This window comes from Mesocricetus auratus, unplaced genomic scaffold, assembly GCF_017639785.1.
Source record: "Mesocricetus auratus isolate SY011 unplaced genomic scaffold, BCM_Maur_2.0 Super-Scaffold_4256, whole genome shotgun sequence".
Lineage (NCBI taxonomy): Eukaryota > Metazoa > Chordata > Mammalia > Rodentia > Cricetidae > Mesocricetus > Mesocricetus auratus.
In genome coordinates, this window is record NW_024429182.1 from 105957354 (window position 1) to 105979174 (window position 21821).

At 41.5% G+C, this 21821-nt stretch overlaps 1 protein-coding gene across 15 annotated transcripts in view; it reads right to left on the reverse strand.

The window, feature by feature from the left end:
• Positions 1–21821, reverse strand: part of Dlg2 (discs large MAGUK scaffold protein 2) — a 1919116-nt gene that overhangs the window by 77605 nt on the left and 1819690 nt on the right. For all 15 annotated transcript variants that reach the window (XM_040732003.1, XM_040732001.1, XM_040732000.1 and 12 more), the window contains one exon: positions 1420–1596. In XM_040732003.1, coding sequence (XP_040587937.1) covers positions 1420–1596 — 177 coding nt within the window. The remainder of the gene's footprint in view (positions 1–1419; positions 1597–21821) is intronic.

A 21821-nucleotide genomic window follows, 5' to 3' on the forward strand; every position in this document is an offset into this window, starting at 1 on the left:
TCTACTCAGCACCTGTCCTTGGGACCAACAGAACATGACAGCTCTGCCAAGAACAGCTCCTCAGACAGCTTGGGTTAACTAAATTTGAGCAACCCAGGACACATGTCGTCATGACTGTTTTCTTTTTACATGAAAATGCATGAGTACAGAAACAAAGTAGTATTAAGAAAGACTGCTTTGGTACTCCATGAACTCCGTGGGTTAAAAAGAGCATATTCACAACTGGGAGGGAAAAGTGGTGGGTATGTGAAGGATTGGAAACAAGAGGGTGAGGAGTGGATTCTCCCTCCACCTTTCTCCTGGATCCTCCTTCATCTTCCTCCTTCCAACTTCATGTCTGTTCATCCTCCCCTCACCCCTTGCACCCAGAATTCAATTAGTGCTGCTCATACATAGGCCCATCTGCTGGAGTACGGTCCATCTATCAGGGATGACACCTCCAATGAAAATTAACTCTCCCTCCCCTCGAAGCCATCACTTGTCAATAGCTCATCAGCTAGGGGTGGGGCTGGGGGACTCATGGCTGGAATGCTGACTGACTTTAGATTTGAGATAGTCAATGTTTATTTCTTAGACCATGTCTTGTGCCAGCAAGACATTCATGAGATGGGACATCTTGGTGGTGGTGATTAGTGGCTAGGAGACATGGGAAGTTAGCTGCTGTGAGGGATATTTCTGTCTTTCAAAAACAGAGTTAAGGAAGCATTTGGAAGTGGAGGGCTTGATATGCTCAAGAAATACATAGATTAAGGTCTGAGCAGTTGAAGGGAATGCTGGCATGGGGAACACGACTATCTAAAGAGGAAAAGGTAACTGTCCACCCATCTGCAGGACAATTCATGACTCAAGCATCTGGACCTTAGTGTGGTAAGTTGTCTTTTATATTTGGCCTTCCTGTAGAATATCCTGGTAAATGCTGAACCACAGGAATCAGTGCATGGGTCATGAATAGGTATGCAGGCTCCCATGCACAGCCTTTCCAACACAGCTGCTAGGAGAATCCCTGAAGCAGCACTCCTCTTTCCTGCTATGCCTCAGCACACTCACCAATTTCGGTAAAATACTAACCTGCATGGAATGAGAAATTTTTATTCTTGTCACCTGTCACCACTGACAATTTTCCTGTACAATGCCTATCACACTTAAATAGTCTTTTTGCATCCAGTCTCCCCCTCCTCCCCTCCCTGCTATTTAAGTGTGATAGGCATTTGATAGATAGCGATTAGCTCAATCGCGTGCGCGCATGCACACACACACACACACACACACCCCTGCACATACATATAAGGGAGGGAGGGAGGAAGAGAGAGAGAGAGAGAGAGAGAGAGAGAGAGAGAGAGAGAGAGAGGGAGGGAGGGAGGGAGGGAGGGAGAGAGGGAGGGAGGGAGGGAGGGAGAGAGAGAGAGAGAGAATCCTTACCTCCGTTTGCTGGGAATGACACCCATCTCTTCACTGTCCCCATCTAATGTGACCCTTCTGGCTTGCCACCACTCATCATCAGAGGCATTGATGACATGGAGAATGTCTCCATATTTAAAACTAAGTCCTTGGCTAGGCAGCCCACTGTCTTTGCTCTTGTCATAGTCAAACATGGCTCTGAAAGAAAGAACAAAAGATGGCATGTTTAGGAAACTGTTGGCACCGATTTAAAACATATGCTTTAGAATTTCAGCTCTTGCCTGGAGGCTCCATTATACCATGCATGGCCTCCTGGATTATGCTACACAGTTTTCCTTTGTGGACCATGAGCTGAGGTTGCTTCTTGCTCTTCCTCGATAGTTGCAGGGGCAGCTGATAGGTCCCTATTAGTAGAGTCTGATGCTTTTCTTTCTTGGAGACTACCACATATGACAGCATGATAATGAGAGCCTAGGCCCTCAGTTTACTACCCAATTGAGACAGTTTTTCTTCCTATTGGAACCAAATTTTACAAATGAAAAAATAAATGAGGAAAACCACGGCTATCTTCCTTAGGATCTTTGTGCTATAAATAAATTCCCTTCAATAAGACAGCTTATAGACTCCTTCCTTTATAATAGAGAAAAGTGGTAAAAATGTAAACTGTCTAGCCAGAGTGACTGACTCCCCCCAGCAATAGAATATTGAATCATCACTGGTCCTGAGTGCTTGAGGTGTTAATGTAATGACCTGAATAAGGGCTTAAAATGTAAAAAGTAGAGAAAGGTCTGTTTACATATGTACAAGGCAAAATCCTTTGAACAGTATTACAGCTCTTTTTACATCAATGAAATCCAGGCCTGCCTCATCACAGTGGTGATCAGTATAAGTTGCAATCCTTTGTTGTCATGAAAGTGGCAGCTAGGGCTGAAGGCATTGCAATTTCTAAGAATGGTTCAGCACCAGAGTGAGGAGCAGTTAAGCACACGGTGAATAGAGCATTTGAAGCCATAGGATGTGACTATTTATTGCATGTACTATACTGTCTGTTTTTGACATATCACCCATATATTCAAACCCACCACCACACATAGATTCTACCAGCTCCCTATGAGTTCCTTTCATTCCTCTCTGAGACTTTATTTATATTGTGACCACCATGCATATAAAGCAAGCTAGATTTTGAGAGTACAATTTTCTAAAATCATTAGGATCAACCCTGGCTCTTTTCCTTCCTTCTCTCCCCACTCTTTTCTGTCAAAGACATGTCACATCTGCTGTCATGGTAACCAAAAAGGGTTGAAGATAGCATTTAACCCTCAAATATTATAGGAGTTGAATTACTTATAATACAGCCATTTCCAGTATCCCTAAGTGATGTAATTTGGAGAGAGTCTTTTGGTCTGAGTGCCTGGAATAAATTATTTCTTCCTTGACCATCTGTATCCTCCCTATCAGACTCCCACAAAGCCCATCCCAGGAAAGTAGGGGTGGGGAAAGACAGACGTGCCTCCTGCTGATGGCAATTCATTGTGTGATAAGAAATCAATTAACATTCCGGAGTCAAATGTATTTGGTGCACAGTTACCTTCCCATAATGCAAACAACACAGGCAACATCTAGCATGTGGTAGGAGCTATGCAGCAGAAGGAATTATAATGGCAAAACCGAGGCCCTGTCCTGTTTCTGCTGTGTCTTAACAGTCACACAGCTGGTTACCAAGGCAAGCTACTCAATCTTTCATAGGCTTTAGTTACTCATATGTGATATGGGATAATGGGTGCTGGCTGCATTACTGAGTTATGTGGGTAAACTGTATAAAGCAATGTGTATGAAGCATGACCAACAGTGCCTACCGTATACTGGCTCACTGTATGTACTAACTACATTCCCCTTTACAGTAGGGTCCAACAAGATTCCTGTCTATCAATTGTCCTTAAAAAAAAAAGCAAAGGTATCCTTTAGCTGACAGTTACAACTTAAAATTTTGAAATATTCCCACTAGCTTTGGACACAGTGTTTCATGTGTCTGTTCTGTACCAACCCTATCACTTAGGCTGCAAATAGCTGTGCTATGCTCCAGGCAGCTCCCAGCACAAACCCTCCTTCCTGAGTCTCCAACAATTTACCCCACAGACAACACCTAACACCTGTTGTCACAAGTGGATTCCAGAGGAAACAGGCATGTCACGCGTGCTCCTCAGAGAAAAGGCTTTTGGAAGCTTGTATGTCATTTCCAGAAGACTTTGTCCCTGGGTCATTTTCTTTTTACCGATTTTGTTGTATTATTTTTTGCTATTAAAAAGCAAGTCCTATGATCAGTCTTATGCTGATCATATGAATCAAACTTGCAAGTCTTGGGAAATTCCAATATACATTCTATAGATAGCAACACATTGTTATATAATCTATCATGTCCATGAGTCCATCCATCGCTGTAAAGATCCTATAAATAATATTGTTCCCTTTTGCAGAGTATGGAGGCCCAGTGACTGGCCCCAGGATATATAGTTCAGTAGTAGCAATTCAGGCAGTTTGGGACTCCAGACCCAAGGTTCAGCTTGTTGTCATTACCCTGTCACCCATTCAACCTGGGAGGAAGTGAAGGTAGTAATAATAGTAGCAATAACAACCACTACAACTTATCTGGGAGCTGTGTAATAAGCCTAAAAGTAAATATTGACAGTCTTGTCTTATAGACAAGGAAAGGACTATCAGGAAGTTAAGGGGCCCTCCCCAGGCCACATGTGTACATACACTGGAGAATGTACAGATAGTGACACCTACCTGACTTCAAAATCTACTTCTGCAGCCCTTTCTCTTTGTGGCTCATTTTCCCAGCCTGTTGCCCCCTGGCCATGACCTAGCAGTGCCAGTGATCTTAATTTCCCCTTCCAGACAGGCTACTTCATTGTCTATGCTTCTAAAGTTCCTTTATTGGTTCGTTCTTGTTCCAACAGTTCTCACCCTTCAAGTACTGCTTGTTGGCTTGTCTCTAGCCCTCAAGTATGGGGGACAGAGGTAAGACAGGGAAGGCCTCATGCAGGAGTCAACAAGACAGGGTTAGACTGCCTGGGTTTGATGGGCCTTATGGTTCTTTAAAGGGTAAAATAATACCAACTGCCATTAAGAGTTGGGGTGAGAATTAAATGGAAACAAAATGTACCAAGTAGCACAACAATAGTTTGACACCAGAGAGTGCTCAATAACATCATTCAGCCCCATGGCTTCCAGAACATGTCTGGGTCACACCCATGTCACTGAGTATCTGGAGTATCTGTCTTCTATATACTGTGTGCAAAGACATCTTAGCTGCCCCTCTCTGTCTTCTGGACCCAATTTAATGTAAGACCAAGGCTGATTCTCAGTACACATCTCCAGAAATGGTCCAGACAGTCACTGGAAGACTCCTTTTTTTACATCTCACTCTCCTCATGTGATGTGGGATGTGGAGATTATTCTCAGTGGTCCTCACCAGGTCAAATACTTGTACTACTATGTGCCATCCATTCCTAGGAGTATCCAAAGGACAGTCCCCTGCCTCTGCCTGAGGCAATAGATGCCCTGGCTGAGGAACTCAGTTATCTCTGCCAATCTGCCCTCTCGGATCACACTGATTCTGTCTTGTCAGGTTCGTAAAACCCAGCAGCTGACACATTTCAGCTTCTGTGTCCTTTGGATATTAATGGATCTACACGTCTGGGAAAAATGCTATAGGCCTCATCACCTAATTTAAGAAGCGATAAGCTGTTTTTAATTTGCCTCATGTGCTAATTCCTCACAATGGCTTTTATAAAATGCCATTAAGACTCACACTTGCCACCAAGGGTGCTTTTAACAAGTCCATTAAGACAAGTGGAATTTGACACAAATAACGCAATGGCTTTCCCATCCCTCCTACCTCTCCTAAAAGGCAGTGTGAAGTACCTCTTTTCCAACTGGGAGAGTCTAGGAAAGAAAGAGTAAAGCTGTGGCTTCTCATCCTTGTGGCTGTACATGGTGGCTGCAAAATATCAGCAAGTACCCAACTGAACCGTGCTAATGAAGTGTTCGGCTCTGTGCTAAGCACTCTATCTTCCCTGCCTTGCCAAAGTTACTAGGTAGGCAAGAAAGCACAGGGGTCACATGCCTATCTTCTGAGACAAAACAGACCGGGGTCTTGATCCTGATTCTACCATTCCTAGTTATATGTGGTTCCTGAGTGACCTGTGCCATGTCACCTAACCTCTTAGAATGATGGACACTTAACCATAGATGACTATTTTTTTTCCAGTGAGGAAATGCAGATAATGATGCATTAATTTTACAGAATGCTAAAGAGCTACAGAAACAGGATGACACACCGAGTGCCTGGCGCAGACTAAGCTGCGCTTGTTTATTTCTGATAGCCATCACCCCATGAAAGCATCTGTCTCATAAGGAGATAATATGCAAGGAGCTAAGATGAAAAAACTAGTGGCAGAACCATGACTCAAATGCAGACAGAAAAGCTCATGGCCCCAAACTTAGAACTCTTGGAGAGCTCCTGATAAGAATGGTGTTAGAGCACATTATCCCCAAGGAGCCCATGATTTGGTGACAACATTTATATTGATACCATGGATTAGATTTGTCAACAGTCTGTTGGGTGCACATTCAGTTCTTGCAGCAACCTTGCCTTTGATTACCAGTGAGGACATAAGAAATGTATCTAGTGTCAGAAGAGATAGCAAGTACACGTAGAAGCAAGATGAGGCTTTAAAACTGACCCTAAGACCTGTGAACTCCCCACTGTAACAACCCATGTGTTCTCGCTCCCATAAGCTACCCACATTCAAACCCAAACACGTACACTTCCTTCTAGAGCTTAGACTATGGTAGCATCTAATAATCATGGCAGTACTGATGTTTTCTACATCTGTGAGAATTATGACCCATCTTTTTTAGGCTAGACTAGCAGAGAATGATGAAAGTGGTGAGACTGCCAGAGACAGTACCAGAAAAGGGAAAAATGATTTGTTGGGCCTCCTGATTATAAAGGATGTGGTAGCAGAATAATGTCCCTAACCAAGCTCCAAAATCACTATACCTTAACCTCCACAGCTTTGTGAATCAGTTACATTATGTAGCAAAAGATACTTGCAAATGTGGTCAAGTTGAAGGTTGAAACTTAGGGAGATTGCCCTGGATTACTCCAGTATGCTCAGTTTAATTGCATGAGCCCTTACCATTGGAAGAGAAAAGTATAAGAGTGGACCAGAGAGAGGCCTCTTAAATAGAACTTGACTGTGTTAAGGAATTAGATTCTGCAAACAATCAGAACAAGTGGAAAGTAAATTCTCTCCTACAGCCTCCATAACGGCTACAGCCTGAAGACAGCTTCCTTTAATTCTGTCAACACCTACAGAGATATAAGTCAAGGCATTTGTGTTGTTTAAAATTCTTAGGTATAGAATAAATTGTGATGATAACCACAAAACTAGTATCTATTTTGGCCAGACACAGGGTATGTATAACACATACCTAAGGACCACTTGGGAATTGGACACTGGGAAGAGGCTAGAAGAATGCTGAGCTGCACAGTAGAAAAAGCCTATATCGCTTTGACCAAATACCAGCAGAAATAAAGATTAAGATGAGCCAGTGAAACTCCACAGATTTCTCACAGAATTCTCAGGTTGGGGGATGTGGGGTGAGAATTTATTACTGCAAACTAGGAATTGACAAGAAGTGTTAGTGGAATAGTGTCTTCAAGTTTTGTGGGACAGAATCAATGGGAGACAGAAGGTAGATTGTGGTGAGAACAAAAATGGCTCCCTCAAAATATTCCTGTGTTAGTCTTTAGAACAGTGGTTCTCAACCTGTGGGTCATGACCCCTTTGGAGGTTGAGTGACATTTTCATGGAGGTTATATATCATATATATTTCATATCAAATATTTACATTATAATTCATAACAGTAGCAAAATTACAGTTATGAAGTAGCAATGAAATAATTTTATGGTTGGGGTCATGACAACATAGGAACTGTATTAAAGGGTCTCTGCATTAGGAAGGTTGAGAACCACTGTTCTAGAACCTTATATGACATAAAGGACATGAAGATGTGTCTATAGTCAAGGGGGAGGTATCAGGAGGCTCTTGAGTCAACGGGTGGCTTCAGCCTGATCACATGGGCCCTTGAGAATGAAAGAGGCAGTAAGACAGAGCTGAGAGAGACTGACATGAGAACTGAAATGAGGCTATGAAAGTGAAAAGAGAGAATGTGCTACAGCAGCGGTGCAGAACAAATACAGGGGGCTAAAGGCATGGTTTGTAGATGCAGATTGTAGGGCAGGAGTAAGGACAAGCTACCTGCCCGATGATCCCATCACCATTACTGATTCTTTGGAATAAAAACAATTATTAAGCAATGCTAATAACATTTCAAATGCCTAATATGACTTGGTCATATGAAATGCACTATTGAGTTATCTAATTTCATTTCTGTAAATATACAGATGATTATTTCTACACCTTATCAGATTCTTATGAACCCTTATGAAAGCAACATCTGTTTTGCTTGATTTTAGGAAGTCACAGCATAGAAACAGCAGACTTTTTCTCTAAAGTTGCAAAGCACTCTGTCCTTGATCCCTATACTAAAAACCTACACTGGGAATGACTTTCACCCCCTGCCCTGGATCAGAGTTATTGCAAGTCAGCCACACACAGATCCAGCCTGGGCTGAATCTCTGCAAAAGCTTTTATAAATAACGTAGTGTTCAGCAGCACTCCCTTCTGTGCTGTGGACTTGTTTGGGCTGGAGAAGCTGTTGTTTCCATGACAACTTTAAGGCTCAAGAAACAGGGTGCTTCAACTCAATTTCCTTGGTCCTTTGAAATGGAGGTCTCTGCCTGATTAGAGGAGATCTGTCTCTCACCCATCTGTGCAACAATAGAATGAACCAAAGCAACAAAATGTATAAAGCCTGCTGTCTGCTAAACCCCACACCACTTACTGTGAATGGAGATGTTCCATTTAAACATTAAGGTAAGTTGCTGTGGACAGTGCAATGAAACACAGATGTTATACTAACGTGACATATTCACCTCACTCTACCTATCTCTCAGAGGTTGTTGCTGAGGGAGTTATCAGGGTAAGTTGGTTCTCAATGAGATAACCTAGGGAACCTTCAGGACCACCTTCCACCAACAGCTCCTTTACCTCACTCTCCTTTTCCATGTTGAGAAGAGTGAATGGTTATTTCTTAATGACATCAGGAGCAATGGGAGACAGTGTCTTTTAAATGTGATACAAAAATGTGTATGTAGTAAATGTTCTCAAAATGTTTCCCCTCCAGAGTGTGTGGAGGCAGACAGCTAGACTGAAGTGGGGAGATCTGACCTTTGGTTGCTATTGTTTTAAAAATCAGAAATTGCCACCTGCTTTTTCCCCATCTTAAAAACAATCAGTTACTTACTCACACATGTAATGAAGAGTGTTTCAAAAACATAGAGGGAATAATGGAAGTAGAAATGAGTTGAGTGGCACAGGGGAACAGTGGTGAACACGGTCCCACCTTGTAACCTTACTATCTTAACTTCTTTGTGCTATAGCTTGCATATAATGATGATGAAGAAAAAGAAGAAACCAGTAACTACATATTTGCTATTATTAAAACCTTTGTCCCACAAGACACTTTGAAGAAACAAGGTAGCTTTCCATGCAGCTGATGTTAATGTGTGTCTTACAGGGCCTTGTTTGTGTTGCAGGAATCAATTATCCCTGTATCACTTTCTCCTTTGAGCTAGCTAGCTTGCTGTCAACCAAATGACATACCCAAGAAAAACAACATCAAGAGGGAATATTAGTTTTCACTAAGTCTCTAAGATTTTATTTTACAATAATTTGACTGCATCACTAAAAGGGGTACCAATGGTGTGAGTATATGGTGAGGAAAATATTATCCATCTCATGGTGGCCAGGAAACAGACCAACTGAAGGAGTGATCAGAGGTAATACATGCCACTTTAGGGCAAACTACTACTGGTGACCTTCACTTCCTGAAGTGTCCACTCGCTACCAATAATATACTTCCAGTATGACTCCATTAATGAATTCATCCAGTAATGATATCAGGGCTCTCATGTTTCAAATGTCACACCTCCAGGCACTACATGTAAAGGACCAAGCCTCTCTGTGATGCATGAGCTTCTGGGGTCTTTCAGATCCAAAATATAATATTTGTCAGCCTCTGAACTTTTTTCTCATGTCCCCTCATTGCAATTTTTAACCTTTGCATATTCTTGCTTATACAAACTCAGGTAACAGGGAGTTTCACATCATCACATTTCAACCGAGCAGATGATCAATAGAAATAGTTTGTTTTCAACATCACTTTTCACAGGGAAGGCTCTAGAATTCCAGTTTTCCCTGCAACAGCATGCCCAGATAAAACAAACAGGCAAGGGGGACCTGAGTGGAACCCAGCTTGTCTTTCCCTGTCTTTTTAAAGGAATCATGAGCAAGCATGCACCATTACTGTCTTTCGAGGTGCATGGTCCTTACTTCAGACTTCTTGAGGAACCATAATAAGTGCAGCCTTATGGGCAATTTGTTCTGGGTAGCCATTTATTTCCTCAGCCACTTTAATATTCACATGCATTTAGTGAAGACAGTGGTGGAAGCCACAAGCAAATCAGTTCTCATGGCCGGAAACAAATTCATCTCCATCAACCCTTACAAAGAGCCCATTGGCAAAGATGACAGTGTTTATTAAGTTATGGCCAAGTACTGTGGTAAGCCTTACACCATGACAGGCCAGGGTGTTTAATTGTCTGTGACTCAAAATGAAGACATTGTTCCATTGTTACAGAAGGAAAATTTTATGATGTGTCAGACTATGGCATTAAGTGGTCTATGCCATTTAGTCTTTATGACCTTACAGGCAGTTTATTCTCATTAGAGACAGATATTCTCATCCCACCAGACTATTTCTAGGCTCTGAGCAGATTGGGAAATTGCCAATTTCTGCTGTATCCAGAAATCAGGCAGCTATTGTCATGACTGAAGATAGAACTAATTGAGCACGGAAGTCCTTCTAGGCTAGGCCTCCCTGTAGTCGCCACATTTTCATTATAATTTGGACACCACCATTGCTTCCAGGGGTGACAACTATTTATTTTTCTCTCTCTTCTCTTGGCTCTCCAGTGGACTGATTTCCTCAGGGACTTGGTGTGAATGTAGTTCTCATGCGTGGGTCCTGCTTGTCGATCATTTCGGACAACTAACTTATTATCTGAATCTTCAGGGACTGGGCCCCCTCCAGCCTGCCTTTTCTCTCAAGGTGTCCTGGCACCTGTCAGATTAATTTACACTTCAGGCCTGAACGACAAGTCTCCCAACCATCTAGGGAAGGTGTAAACAGATCTGAACCTGCCCAAGGGAAGAACTCCTTGGACCTTGGTGAATGGTGTTCAGTTTTCAGGGCTGGGTGAAGCTGTGTAGCTTAGTCATCCTAAAATCACTACCATTTTCTCCCAAATGTCACCAGCTGGATATTTATAAACTATAGTGTGGGAAAGGGGAACATGAACAGTTTTAAGAACTCTTATGCTCTGGTCTTGTGCGTTTGGGGATGGAGGTACTTACAGTGATGACAATACTTCACGGGGCTGAAATAGCCCCATTTGTAACCCTTTGCTTTTGACTGGAGCTAAAATGGGAGGTCAAATTCTGTCAGGGTATCACTGTTTGGAGTGAAGAAAAAGAAATGTTCCCATAAGATAGGTCAGCACTTCTGACGGAGCAACTGACACTGAAATATCTCAGTCAGTATCTAGACCATTTATCATGAAACAGAGACATCAGAGTCTTGGATTCAAATAGTACCTTTGCTATTTTAAGCAGCTGTGTAATTTTTATCCAGTCACTGAACCCTTCTGTACTTGAGCTTATGAAAAATATACAGCAAAGGATAAACACCCGTGTTCAGAGGGCCCTATAAAAATTACATAAGACCTTTCAGATGTGAGTATGTAAATGCTCATTATTTAGTAATCCATTCTAGACTCTCTCTGCCTTGCAAAACCCAGCTCTTGGTCCTAGTGTTGCTAATTGAAGCATCAACAAGGCACACAAATCTCTGTTATTGTTGAATGTTTACTGTCTAGTAACAGATGAGATGGTGGGTAGAGCTCATTTTCCACAAGAACACATGAAATATGGAAGAAAGAAATCCAAGAACATTTGACATGACTACCTGAAATCCTTAGTTCCATTGTAGTGGTGGTTTCTGGAATAAGTACCAAATGTTCATGCATCCCAATCTTTCAATGTTCCCAAGTGTTGGACTTGTTACACTGCTAGCAAGTTTTGTTTGTTTGTTTTTCAGAACACTAGACAGGAACCGCAGGCTGTATTATGACAGGAGAAGCCCTGCAGTTAGAAAACTTTAACCTCCACCTCTCACATATGATCACCAAGGCTTCCATTACCACCTAATGAACGGAGCAGGTAAGAGAGGACATGGTGTGTAGTGGTTCGTGCTTACGCAGGCAGACACACTGAGTTCAGAACATAAGCAAGCATATATGTGTGGAAATAAAAATATGCATTTAAATATTAAGTGTGGTATTAGTTAATATATATTTCCTAAGTACCTTAGGCACTACTGGCTTTGCTGAGAACTCAGAAATGAATAACAAGCTTGATTCCAAAGCCCTTGGAAGTTTATGTAAGGTTGGGAATTTGGGTAATGAGGAGCATTCATTTGGCTACTCATTCAATCCGGAAATGCTGGGCAATTATGAAACAATGATGGATCTGGGAGCTTGAGATACATAAGTAAGGAAAAATATTAAAAATCCTGACATGATAGAATTTACATTTTAGTGAGGGGAGATAGGCAAAACAGTAGACATTTAAAAAAACAGACAAAAGGTGAGAAATATTACAAGTTTGTAATTGCTATGGAAAAAGTTAAACATAGAGCAGGGTGGTGGGGACCGGGGGTATGGGGTGGATTGCAGTGGCAGTGGTAATGAAGCTTGCGTTTTGGATCATGGTCAAGATGTAACTTGCTGAGGAGACATCTGAGTCAAGGCTTGAAAGAGGAGCAGGAATGAGTCATGTGGGTTATCTGAGAAGAAAGTGCCCCATTGAGGGGGAGCAGGCAGACCAAGGTCCTGGATATGGTTCAGTTGAGTCCAACAGACTGTATTAGGAGAACATGGGGTTACTGCATAATTGCAGAGCAGGAAACCCCTGGATGCTAAGAAACTTTAAGGGCAGGGACTTCTCACCCCATCTCACAGCTGGGCGGTGGTCTTGTGTCTTCTTGCTCTACTCTCCATGGGATTGATCCCACGAGAGCCTCTGCAGTAACAGTGACTAACATTTATAAGGACCCAGGTCTCAGTCTTCAGCATTCATCTGGGCTGGGCCATTAAACATCCCCCTTTTCTTTCCTCAGATACCCTACCTCAACTTGAATGGCAATTGTGGATTTCGTTTTTTAGTCAATAATTTTTAACATTGTGAAGAAGTAGAAGCCCTGACTGATAATTTATAGATATGTAGTATCTATGCATGTGTAGAAGCCCTGACTGATAATTTATAGATATGTAATATCTATGCATGTGTGTCTAAGCCATTATGCAAATTTTACTCAATTCAGACATCCATAACTTTCTCTAGAAACTTTCCTGTTTCTGCCTGTCTAAACAACATCACTTCTTCCCACTCTCTGTAAGAGGCCTACTCTGTATATTATTGTATTCTTGCTCTTATGGGTTGCACTTTAGTTTGCTTGCCTGTAAGTGTATTTTTTCCTTCTAGATTCTCTACTTAGGAGTCTGGGGAGCAGCAGTACTCATCTTTGCAGTCTTCCACCAAAGGAGGGGGTGAAATGAATTGAAATAAGAGCCCAACCTAGGTGACCTTGGGAAAACTACTTCATTTCCTTGGGTCTCCTGTAGTTCTCTCATCTGTAAAGTGGAATTAAAAGATACCAGCATTTTTACATTCATTTTTCTACTTGCCTTCACTTTAATACCTAAAGCAGGGTTGTTCAACCATCAATACCGTCTTGTAATTTAACTGATAGAATTTTACTTTCTTGGTGACACATAAGGTGGACATTACCATCAGGGACAACCTAAATTGAGTGAGCACGAGACAAATCATCTCACAGTCTATAATGCTTAATGTGATGTGTGAGAAGCGCGCCCTAGCAGTACTCTGGGGCAATGTGCACATGCGCAGGTGCTTGCTGCTGCTGTTGCGCCATAGATCGCGTAGAGTCACTTCATTATCTCTTCTTCTCACACATAACGTTTTTTGAAGTCCCTCAATTCTTTTTCTGTGACTTCAAAAGCACTGAAGAGCCAAGAGGCCCAATGCTGTGTGGTGGTCTGAGTTTTGCTTGGTGTGAGCTTTGTGTAGCAGCTCTAGTTAATTGGATGCCATTTCTATAAGAAATATCCCTAGCTTTCCAAATAGTTCAGAAATTTAAAGGCAAATAAAGACTAAATAAAATTCAGAAAATTAGCATCTATGCATTTATTTATAGTCTATATAAACATTAGTATTTTTCCAATAGCAGATATTTTAACTTTAGTACTAAAGGGTGAGAACATGTGCCCAGTGTCAACCATCCATCCATTCATTCAGGAACACACTGACTAACTACTATGTGCTGTAGAACAAAATAATGAGAAATGCCAGCTGGGACTGGGAGCACTTCCCAGTTCTGTCATCCGCCACTCACCTGCTCTGCAGCTGTGGCAAAGGCCCTTAAATTCTGTTTCCTATTCTGCGAATTACGGGCTAATCCTGTCCAATAGACAATGGTGGTACTGAGGTAACTTGTGTAAAACTCACACAAGGGGCTTGGTGTAGACACATAGTAAGCTGCAAGAATGATATGTACAGGTGCAGGCAGCTATGCTAAACCTCAACTCTTAGGGCATATAACAATGATTCATTTCTAATTTTCATTGTTTAAATATTGATTCATCTGGCTCTTATTAAATGCCAGATCTGGGACTCATGCTTTCCCTAGCAGTAAGAGCCAGGGGAACTCAGGGCAGACAATAGGATGGTGTTTTCTTTCTGTGGGAGAAAGTGATTAGACCGCCCAGCATGGTGGCTGTAAAGGCAGTTAATGTTGCATAACTTTTAGATGTGGAAGCCACGTGATCATGCTTTCAAACTTGTCCCACTAACATCCATTATGTGTCAAGTATAATGCTAGGTGTTGGGGAGAATATGAGAAATAATGCCATTATAGATTTTATAGGAATGGCATTTGCAGAAGGAATAATTACCAGTATGATGCTTCACAATCAGATGGTTAAGTAATGTATGAAAATAATTGGTGGAAAAAAAATGAAGCCTACTCTGGGGTGGGGGTGGAGCAGGTTCATATGGCCAGGACTAGTGGAGGTTCAGAAACTTGCTTTGGCATTCTCCATAAGCTATGTGCAGATTTCAAAGTTTTGCTGCCAAAATAAATCACTGCTTTTTCTTCAAATACTATTTCTAGGAACAACATCTGAAGCGCTGATTGAACAGAGGGAAAGATAACTCCTGGCCTGTTTTCACTCCTGGTGCTCAATAGCCCTGAGGCCCCTATGAGGAATTCTGGCTGTCATTAAATCAAAGCACAGAAACTTTCATGCTAGAACATCAGTTTCCAGAAACTTAAAATAATGAATACTTCCTTTAATGATGCCATGTCATCTCCACGTCCATTTGGAATCTCACAGATGTCCGCTGACTTTCAAAATGAAAGCTTATGGGAATTGTCTTTGAAGCATTTTTTAGAGAATTTCAAGATGTCTTGAGACATCTAGAAAAAAACCGGGATGTCTTGAGTTCTAATTACAGGGACTCAGAAGGATGGAAGTGTGATTAGTCATCACTAGGAGAATGTACAGTCATGCAACGGAAATCAATCCAGTAGGTATTTGTTGCATGTAGTCTGAAAAGGGTCTTTTCTGTTGAGAGGCCATCTTTGTTGACAAGCAGAAGGTAGTTCCTTGGAAGAGAAATCTTGCTAGAAAGTTATCATATTCCTAGAGAATGAGAGATAGGCCCAGGGAGGAAACCACGGGCGCATCATCTGGTGAAGCATTTGCAAGGACTGACAGCAATTTGACAGATAACCAGTTCTACCAAAGAGGCAAAGGGATGAGAGAATTCTACATAGAGTTTTCCCATGTTACTTAAGGCTCAGATTTGAATAAGGCACAACTGGTGAAACAACCATGAAGTTGGCCTATGAGCTCTGATAGATGTGAGAAAATTGGACAGGAAAACATAAGAGGGACTGGACTATGATAGTTGTTACTGGAAAAGTCCATATCTAGTGGCAGGCAAGCTGCAATAGTGCTAGAGGTGATGTCTAGATGAGAAGGCTGAGGTGAGAAAAACCTGGACTGCTGAACTGACCCCTGGCTGGTGGCCTTTTGAGCTAGAAAGATCCACAACTCTAATTATCAGTTCTTAAAGTGAAGCTGTGGTTTCCATTTTCTGCTTTGCAGTCTGCTTTCACACAGTGACTGTAACAACTGTCTGGGAACTACCACAGAGCTGGACTCTGTCCATTACCCATTCTCCGTGTGCTCTGTATTCTCACCTAGGTCCCAGTAGTTTGCAAGGGCTTCCTGCTTATGTTAAATAGTGTACTTAGTGCTGATATAAAAGCAGCAGATAGCAGCTTGTTTATACTCAATTTAGGAATCTAGATGGTGAGATAGTACAAGCAGATGAATTATATTTTAAAGTTTGTTAAATCCAACAGTAGAAGTTTAGATGATCTGTAGTGGAAACTAACGCTTGCCCACTCTGAATGCTGAGGGTGACCAATCCCTCTGGCTGTCTACTTTTCCTAGGTTTGTCAGATTCCTTGCTCCACAAAGATCCTCAGTTGCTTCCAGTGGCACAGAATATTAAACACCATAAAAGGGAAATGTTTTACAACCCAGTCTCTGGATGATAAACATTAGTTGGAATTGCCCCTGTCTTTAGAAATTCCTAAATTACTTTTAATTTTACAAGGATTTAATTTTACAGGGTCTCAGATAGGGATCCTCATACCCACTGGGCCATGTGTCTTGAACCAATAATAAGCTATAGAATAAATAGATGAGATGAATTCCAGATTCTCATCAAATTTTCCAAACAGAAAACTAGTGTTTCATTTTAAAGAAATACTCCTTATAGGGCTGGGTGTGGTGGTGGTGCACACCTTTCATACCAGGACTTGGGAGGCAGAGGTAAGTGGATCTCTAGAAGTTCCAGTCTGGTCTACATAAGTGAGTTCCAGACCAGTGAAGGATACATAGTGAGAACCTGTCTCAAAAATAGATATATAGATAAACAGATAGACAATAAAACATTTTACACGCACACACACACACACACACACACGCGCGCGTGCGTGCCTACCTTTATGAAAGGGTTATTTGGGGAAAGGGAGAATTTTCCTTGCAGACTGGTGAACATCTAAAGGGAATACCTGTTGTTCAGTTAATCAAGGCAGCTGGTTCAGCAAGCAAAAGGCTCTTGCCTACAGGCAGAGATCAATTCTGACAAGAAGAGATATTCACAAGGGGCCTTTTTCAATCTCATTTAATTAGTTAGAGAAGACGGAGTTATCAACTCTGAGTGGAAAGGATAGCTACAAGATAGCCAGAGAAATATATATCTGAGAAGTAATTTACTTAATAATCCACAGAGATTCAGGTTAATGATAGCTCTAAATCATGTCTAGCTGTGGTCTTTTTTTTTTTGCATGAGGTCTCCCACTGGGATCCGCTCCATGCATCTTTGAGTCTCTCACTTTATCTTTCAATATCCAATACAGTTAATAAATCCGGTGGATTTGAGTTTCAATCTTGTTTTTAGCTTCCTTTCAATCTTTTTGTATATGTGAAAACGTGTTTACCTCTCCCCCCTTTCTTTCAGGGAAAGAAGCCCCAGTGCACTTACTGTTAGGTAGCACGGGATTAAGAAGTGGAGGAAACAAGGAGGAAAACAGTTACTGGAAACAGCCTTGGTTATCACTAGACTAGGTATTTTATAGGTGTGCATTTGGTATTACTCTGCATTTTACAAACAGGGAGAGAGAGAGAGAGAGAATCTCAGACATTAAGACATGAAGTCATCTGAGTGCCGGCACATTCCATGTAAGTTGCAGGATTGGACCTGGGTCTGCTTTTCTCTTGTGTCCCTCTCCATTGTAATTCTGTCTCTATGGAGTATTTTTTCTCCACAAGAATAGAATCATCACATCCTTAGCTTTCAGGAAGGGGTTGGTTAATCATAAAACTCCTACTTTCAAGTTCATATCATTTGCTCAGCGTACACAAATCAACCACCTTTTACATGCAAAAGACATGTGCTGATGTGATGAATCAAACCTGGATGGCTGTGTCCATAAGTACAAGTTAGTCTAATATGGATTCCATATAAATTACAGGACAAGACACAGAGTGAAGGGTGTGTAAGGCAGTGGACTACACATGGGGGAGGAACACTAATTCTCACTGTGGAAAAGCAGAGGATTTTGCAGAAGAGGTGGCCTTTGTGGAAAGTATGAGGAATGCAAACCACTTGCCTAGAGAAATTAAGTAAACAAAGAGCATCAGAGGCCAAAAAGCAAAAGCCCATGGTGTCTAGCTATAAAAGAATGCTATGGAATTAAGGATGTATGCATTATCTAGAACCCCTAGATTCAGTGTGTCTGCTTGGCTGTATGGTTGAAAGTGGATGCCAAAGCAGATGGAGGTCAGCATTTGCATGAACTGAGAACCATTTACACTAAGAGGACGTCACTTTCACAACTTCACTGGGCGTGTGTGTGTGTGTGTGTGTGTGTGTGCGCAGAATTGGCATTTCATTATGTCTGAGATTTATTAAATGCCCTCTGATTTGGATGTGATGTTACTGGAGAACTCAAGAAATTAAAATCTGTCTGACTGGCATGTCAGGGCTAGAGACAGGCATACTTTATTAGCCCAGTGGTGAAGCTGTGATTTGCCTTCTATCTGCTCTCAAAGAAATGCCAAATGTTAAGTATTGCTATGGTTACCACACCGTGTGTCTTTTACAAGATTTCTTTTGCCCTATTTTTTAGAATCAAGGTATATTCAGGAGACTACACTTTGACACCTAAAATGCAATTAGTTGTGGAAAATGGTAAAGGGAAGAGGCCACATTCTTCCATCAATGTCTCGGCCTTTAGTGATGCATGAATGACTGACACTCAACCATTCATGTTTGATACAGAAGATACAGAGCCTGCCCTAGGAAGGGCAGATCAATGTGCCTAGAGAGTCTACAGTTCCTGATGGGTCTATTACATGACCACACTAATTGTGAGCAGCTCACCATGGAGTATGAAAGGAGAAAGTACCTTCATGTTTTTCTTACATAGCTTAACATAATTATTTTAGTTACAAGATGAAATCTGAAGAAATCTTCCAGGCAAAGTAGATCAGAAACAGGGAGTTCCTGCTTCATCGGAGGACTGAAGAGCTTAAACAAAAGCCCAGTTATTAAGAAGAAAATTAAACCAGAGTGAAATAACTAGCCATGATCATAGAAGAATAACGATTTTAATAGGATCGTCAGACTTCTTCAGGGATCTGAAATGTAGGGCTCTCTGTCTTTGAACAGCTGTACTCCTGTCAAGTAATTTACAAATCCACTTTTAAAAAACAACAACAACCCTTTTCTTAGGTTTTAATAACAAGTTGTAATTGAAAGATTTCTGCTCTGTTTGTTACTGTTTTATGCTGAGTTTGATTTGTTAAAAAACAAACGAAAAGAAACAAAGCAACAAGTGACCTCCACACTGTTAAGGCTGTGCTTGAAGGCAGTTGTTAATCCTAATGTAGTTCTCTCTGACATCTTAGTCCAGAAACTTCAGGTCAGGTGGTGTTCAGCAAGAACAGCTCACGAAGGTGGGCTGGGAATCAGAGAGAGTTTCTGAACGATAAGGGTCATCTCACCAAGCTCACACTTTGTGTCAGGTCCTTTACCCCACCCCGTTTTATCATGTAACCTGAGACAGTGGCTGAGGTGCCCATCTGCGATGTCGGTCTGTGACTCATATATTTCCCAGCATGTGATGCCAACAAAGAGGACAGAGAAGGTAAACTCTGACATATCTCTCTTCTCCATGAGTCAGCTGGGACAGAGGGGATTGTGGATGCAAAGGGTTAGGGTAGGGAGAAGGGTGGTGTGGTGAGCATGTCACACAAACAAGAGGAAAGCACTGTCAACAAAGAAGGTTGGCTTAACCAAATCCCGGGGTATGGCTTAGGAGGGTCTCTGGAATGCTGGGATGGTGTGGAGGGGCTCAGAAAAGCTAGACAGAAATTCAGTGAGAACTTCATTCTTTAGGAGAGCAGGGACATCACTTTAAACAGGATAACTCCCTGGGAACAGTTTCTAGAAGAGGATAAGTAATTCCTGGTCTTTCAATTCACAGCCCCACCTTTGAGTGACTTGCATCAGTCACTTTCACAACTGTTTCTTAGACCATGTTTAGATGGTGTTTAGAACATGGTAACTGCTTAATCCTTATTTGCTACTATTTTGTAATCACCTGTAATTGTCGAGTACATTGTTTAGCATTTTCATCTGCAGCCCTTTGAACCAAACATCAATTTTAAAAGGTCTACTGGGAAATATGAGAAGTGAATCTGAGACCTGCGGTTTATGAACTATGTGAGATTTTTTTTAAAATCCCATTACATTGAAACATGTGTGATAGACTGAACAAAATAACACAAACGCTATGTGAACTGCAAATGGGCTCCTGATTATTAAGGAGTCTTGTCCCTCATACTGTTATTGAGGCTTTTTGGTATTTTTAGAATTCCTATGAAAAGACATTTTCATTAAGATACCTTGTTAAAAGAGTTTAAATCAATTTTCTTAACCATTTTCTTCTGAGCAGCTTCTAGAGGTAAGTAAGGGGATGATGAAGGGGAACCTTGCTTGGGTCACATGACAGGTATTTAAATAGCTGTTGTTTTGCCATTTACAATACTCTTGTGGTATTTATCACATTATTTTATTTAAATCAAATATTTTTCCAGTAAATATTTTTCTTTTATAATTTATTTGTTTTTTAAATTTTCATTTTACATTCCAAAAACAGTTCTTCCTCCTCCTCTACCACCTACACTTGCCCACTCCTCCTCACTGGTAAGTGCTCCCATGAGGAGTCAACAAAGTCTGGCCCATTAAGTTGTCAATTTCTACCCCTTCACACTGAGTCTCTTCTCCAGATTTATGATTTTTGCTTTGGTTTGTGACTGATAGAGTTTAAGCAGCATTGGAAACATGAGCATGGGTGTGGAGCTATCCTATCCATTACAGCCTGGTGGGCTCACCAGTGGCCAATTCACTGTATTCATTGACTGCCCTCCCCACAGTGTCTACCAAAAGCACACAGTATCTCAGGGATGTGACACACCCTGTGAACTCCTCCATCCATGGCTGATGGCTGACAGGTCCAGTCTTGTGCAGGGAACTGCAGCTACTGTGAGCTCATATAAGACATGTATTGCTTATCTTTTAAAGTAATAGTTAAGAATTTAATTAAAAGCAAAAATGAGTGAAAATATACTGAAGTTAATGTTTAGAAAGCAGCTTTTAAATCTTTCTTTCTTTCTTTTGAGGGGGGGGCAGGATCTCACTATGTAGCCCTGGCTGGCCCAGAATTTGGTATACATAGACCAAACAAGCAGTGATACTTGGGCCTGTATCTCCTGAATGCTGGAATTACAGGTGTGTGTTACCACTCCCCCTATACTTACTTATTTGTTATTCATTAATTTTTATTCTTGACAATTACATATATACACACATATAGAATTGTGGGCATGCTCACCCCCCCATTACTCTCTGTCACCATACCCAATAAAATTCTTCTGCTTTCCAATAATATCCCTCCTGCTATGCTGCCATTTGGTTTTGAGCCACAGAGCCCTAGTGAGGGATGTGACATCATGAACTCCTTCCCCAGGCATGATGAAATGGTGACTAATAGGCCTTTGTGTGGAAGATGTTCATTTGTCCTTCCTTCCTTCCTTCCTTCCTGCCTTCCTTCTTTCTTTCTTTTTTTTTAGGTAGTTATAGCTGTCCTAGAATTAGCTCTTGTAGACCAGGCTGGCCTCAAACTCACAGAGATCTGCCTGCCTCTGCCTCCTGAGTGCTGGGATTAAGGCGTGTGCCACCACTGCCTGACTGGAAGATGTTCTTTATTATGGTGAGAAATGACTTCATAAAGGTGTCCACATAACCACTCTTTTGATTTCATTTGCTGAGGAGTGATAGTTTCTTGAGGCACCCTTATGTCTGTTTTCAGGTGTCTCTATATATGGTTATGTGCTTCTGGTCAGGAAGAATAAAAAAGGCATCAGAGAGTCACTTTACCCTGA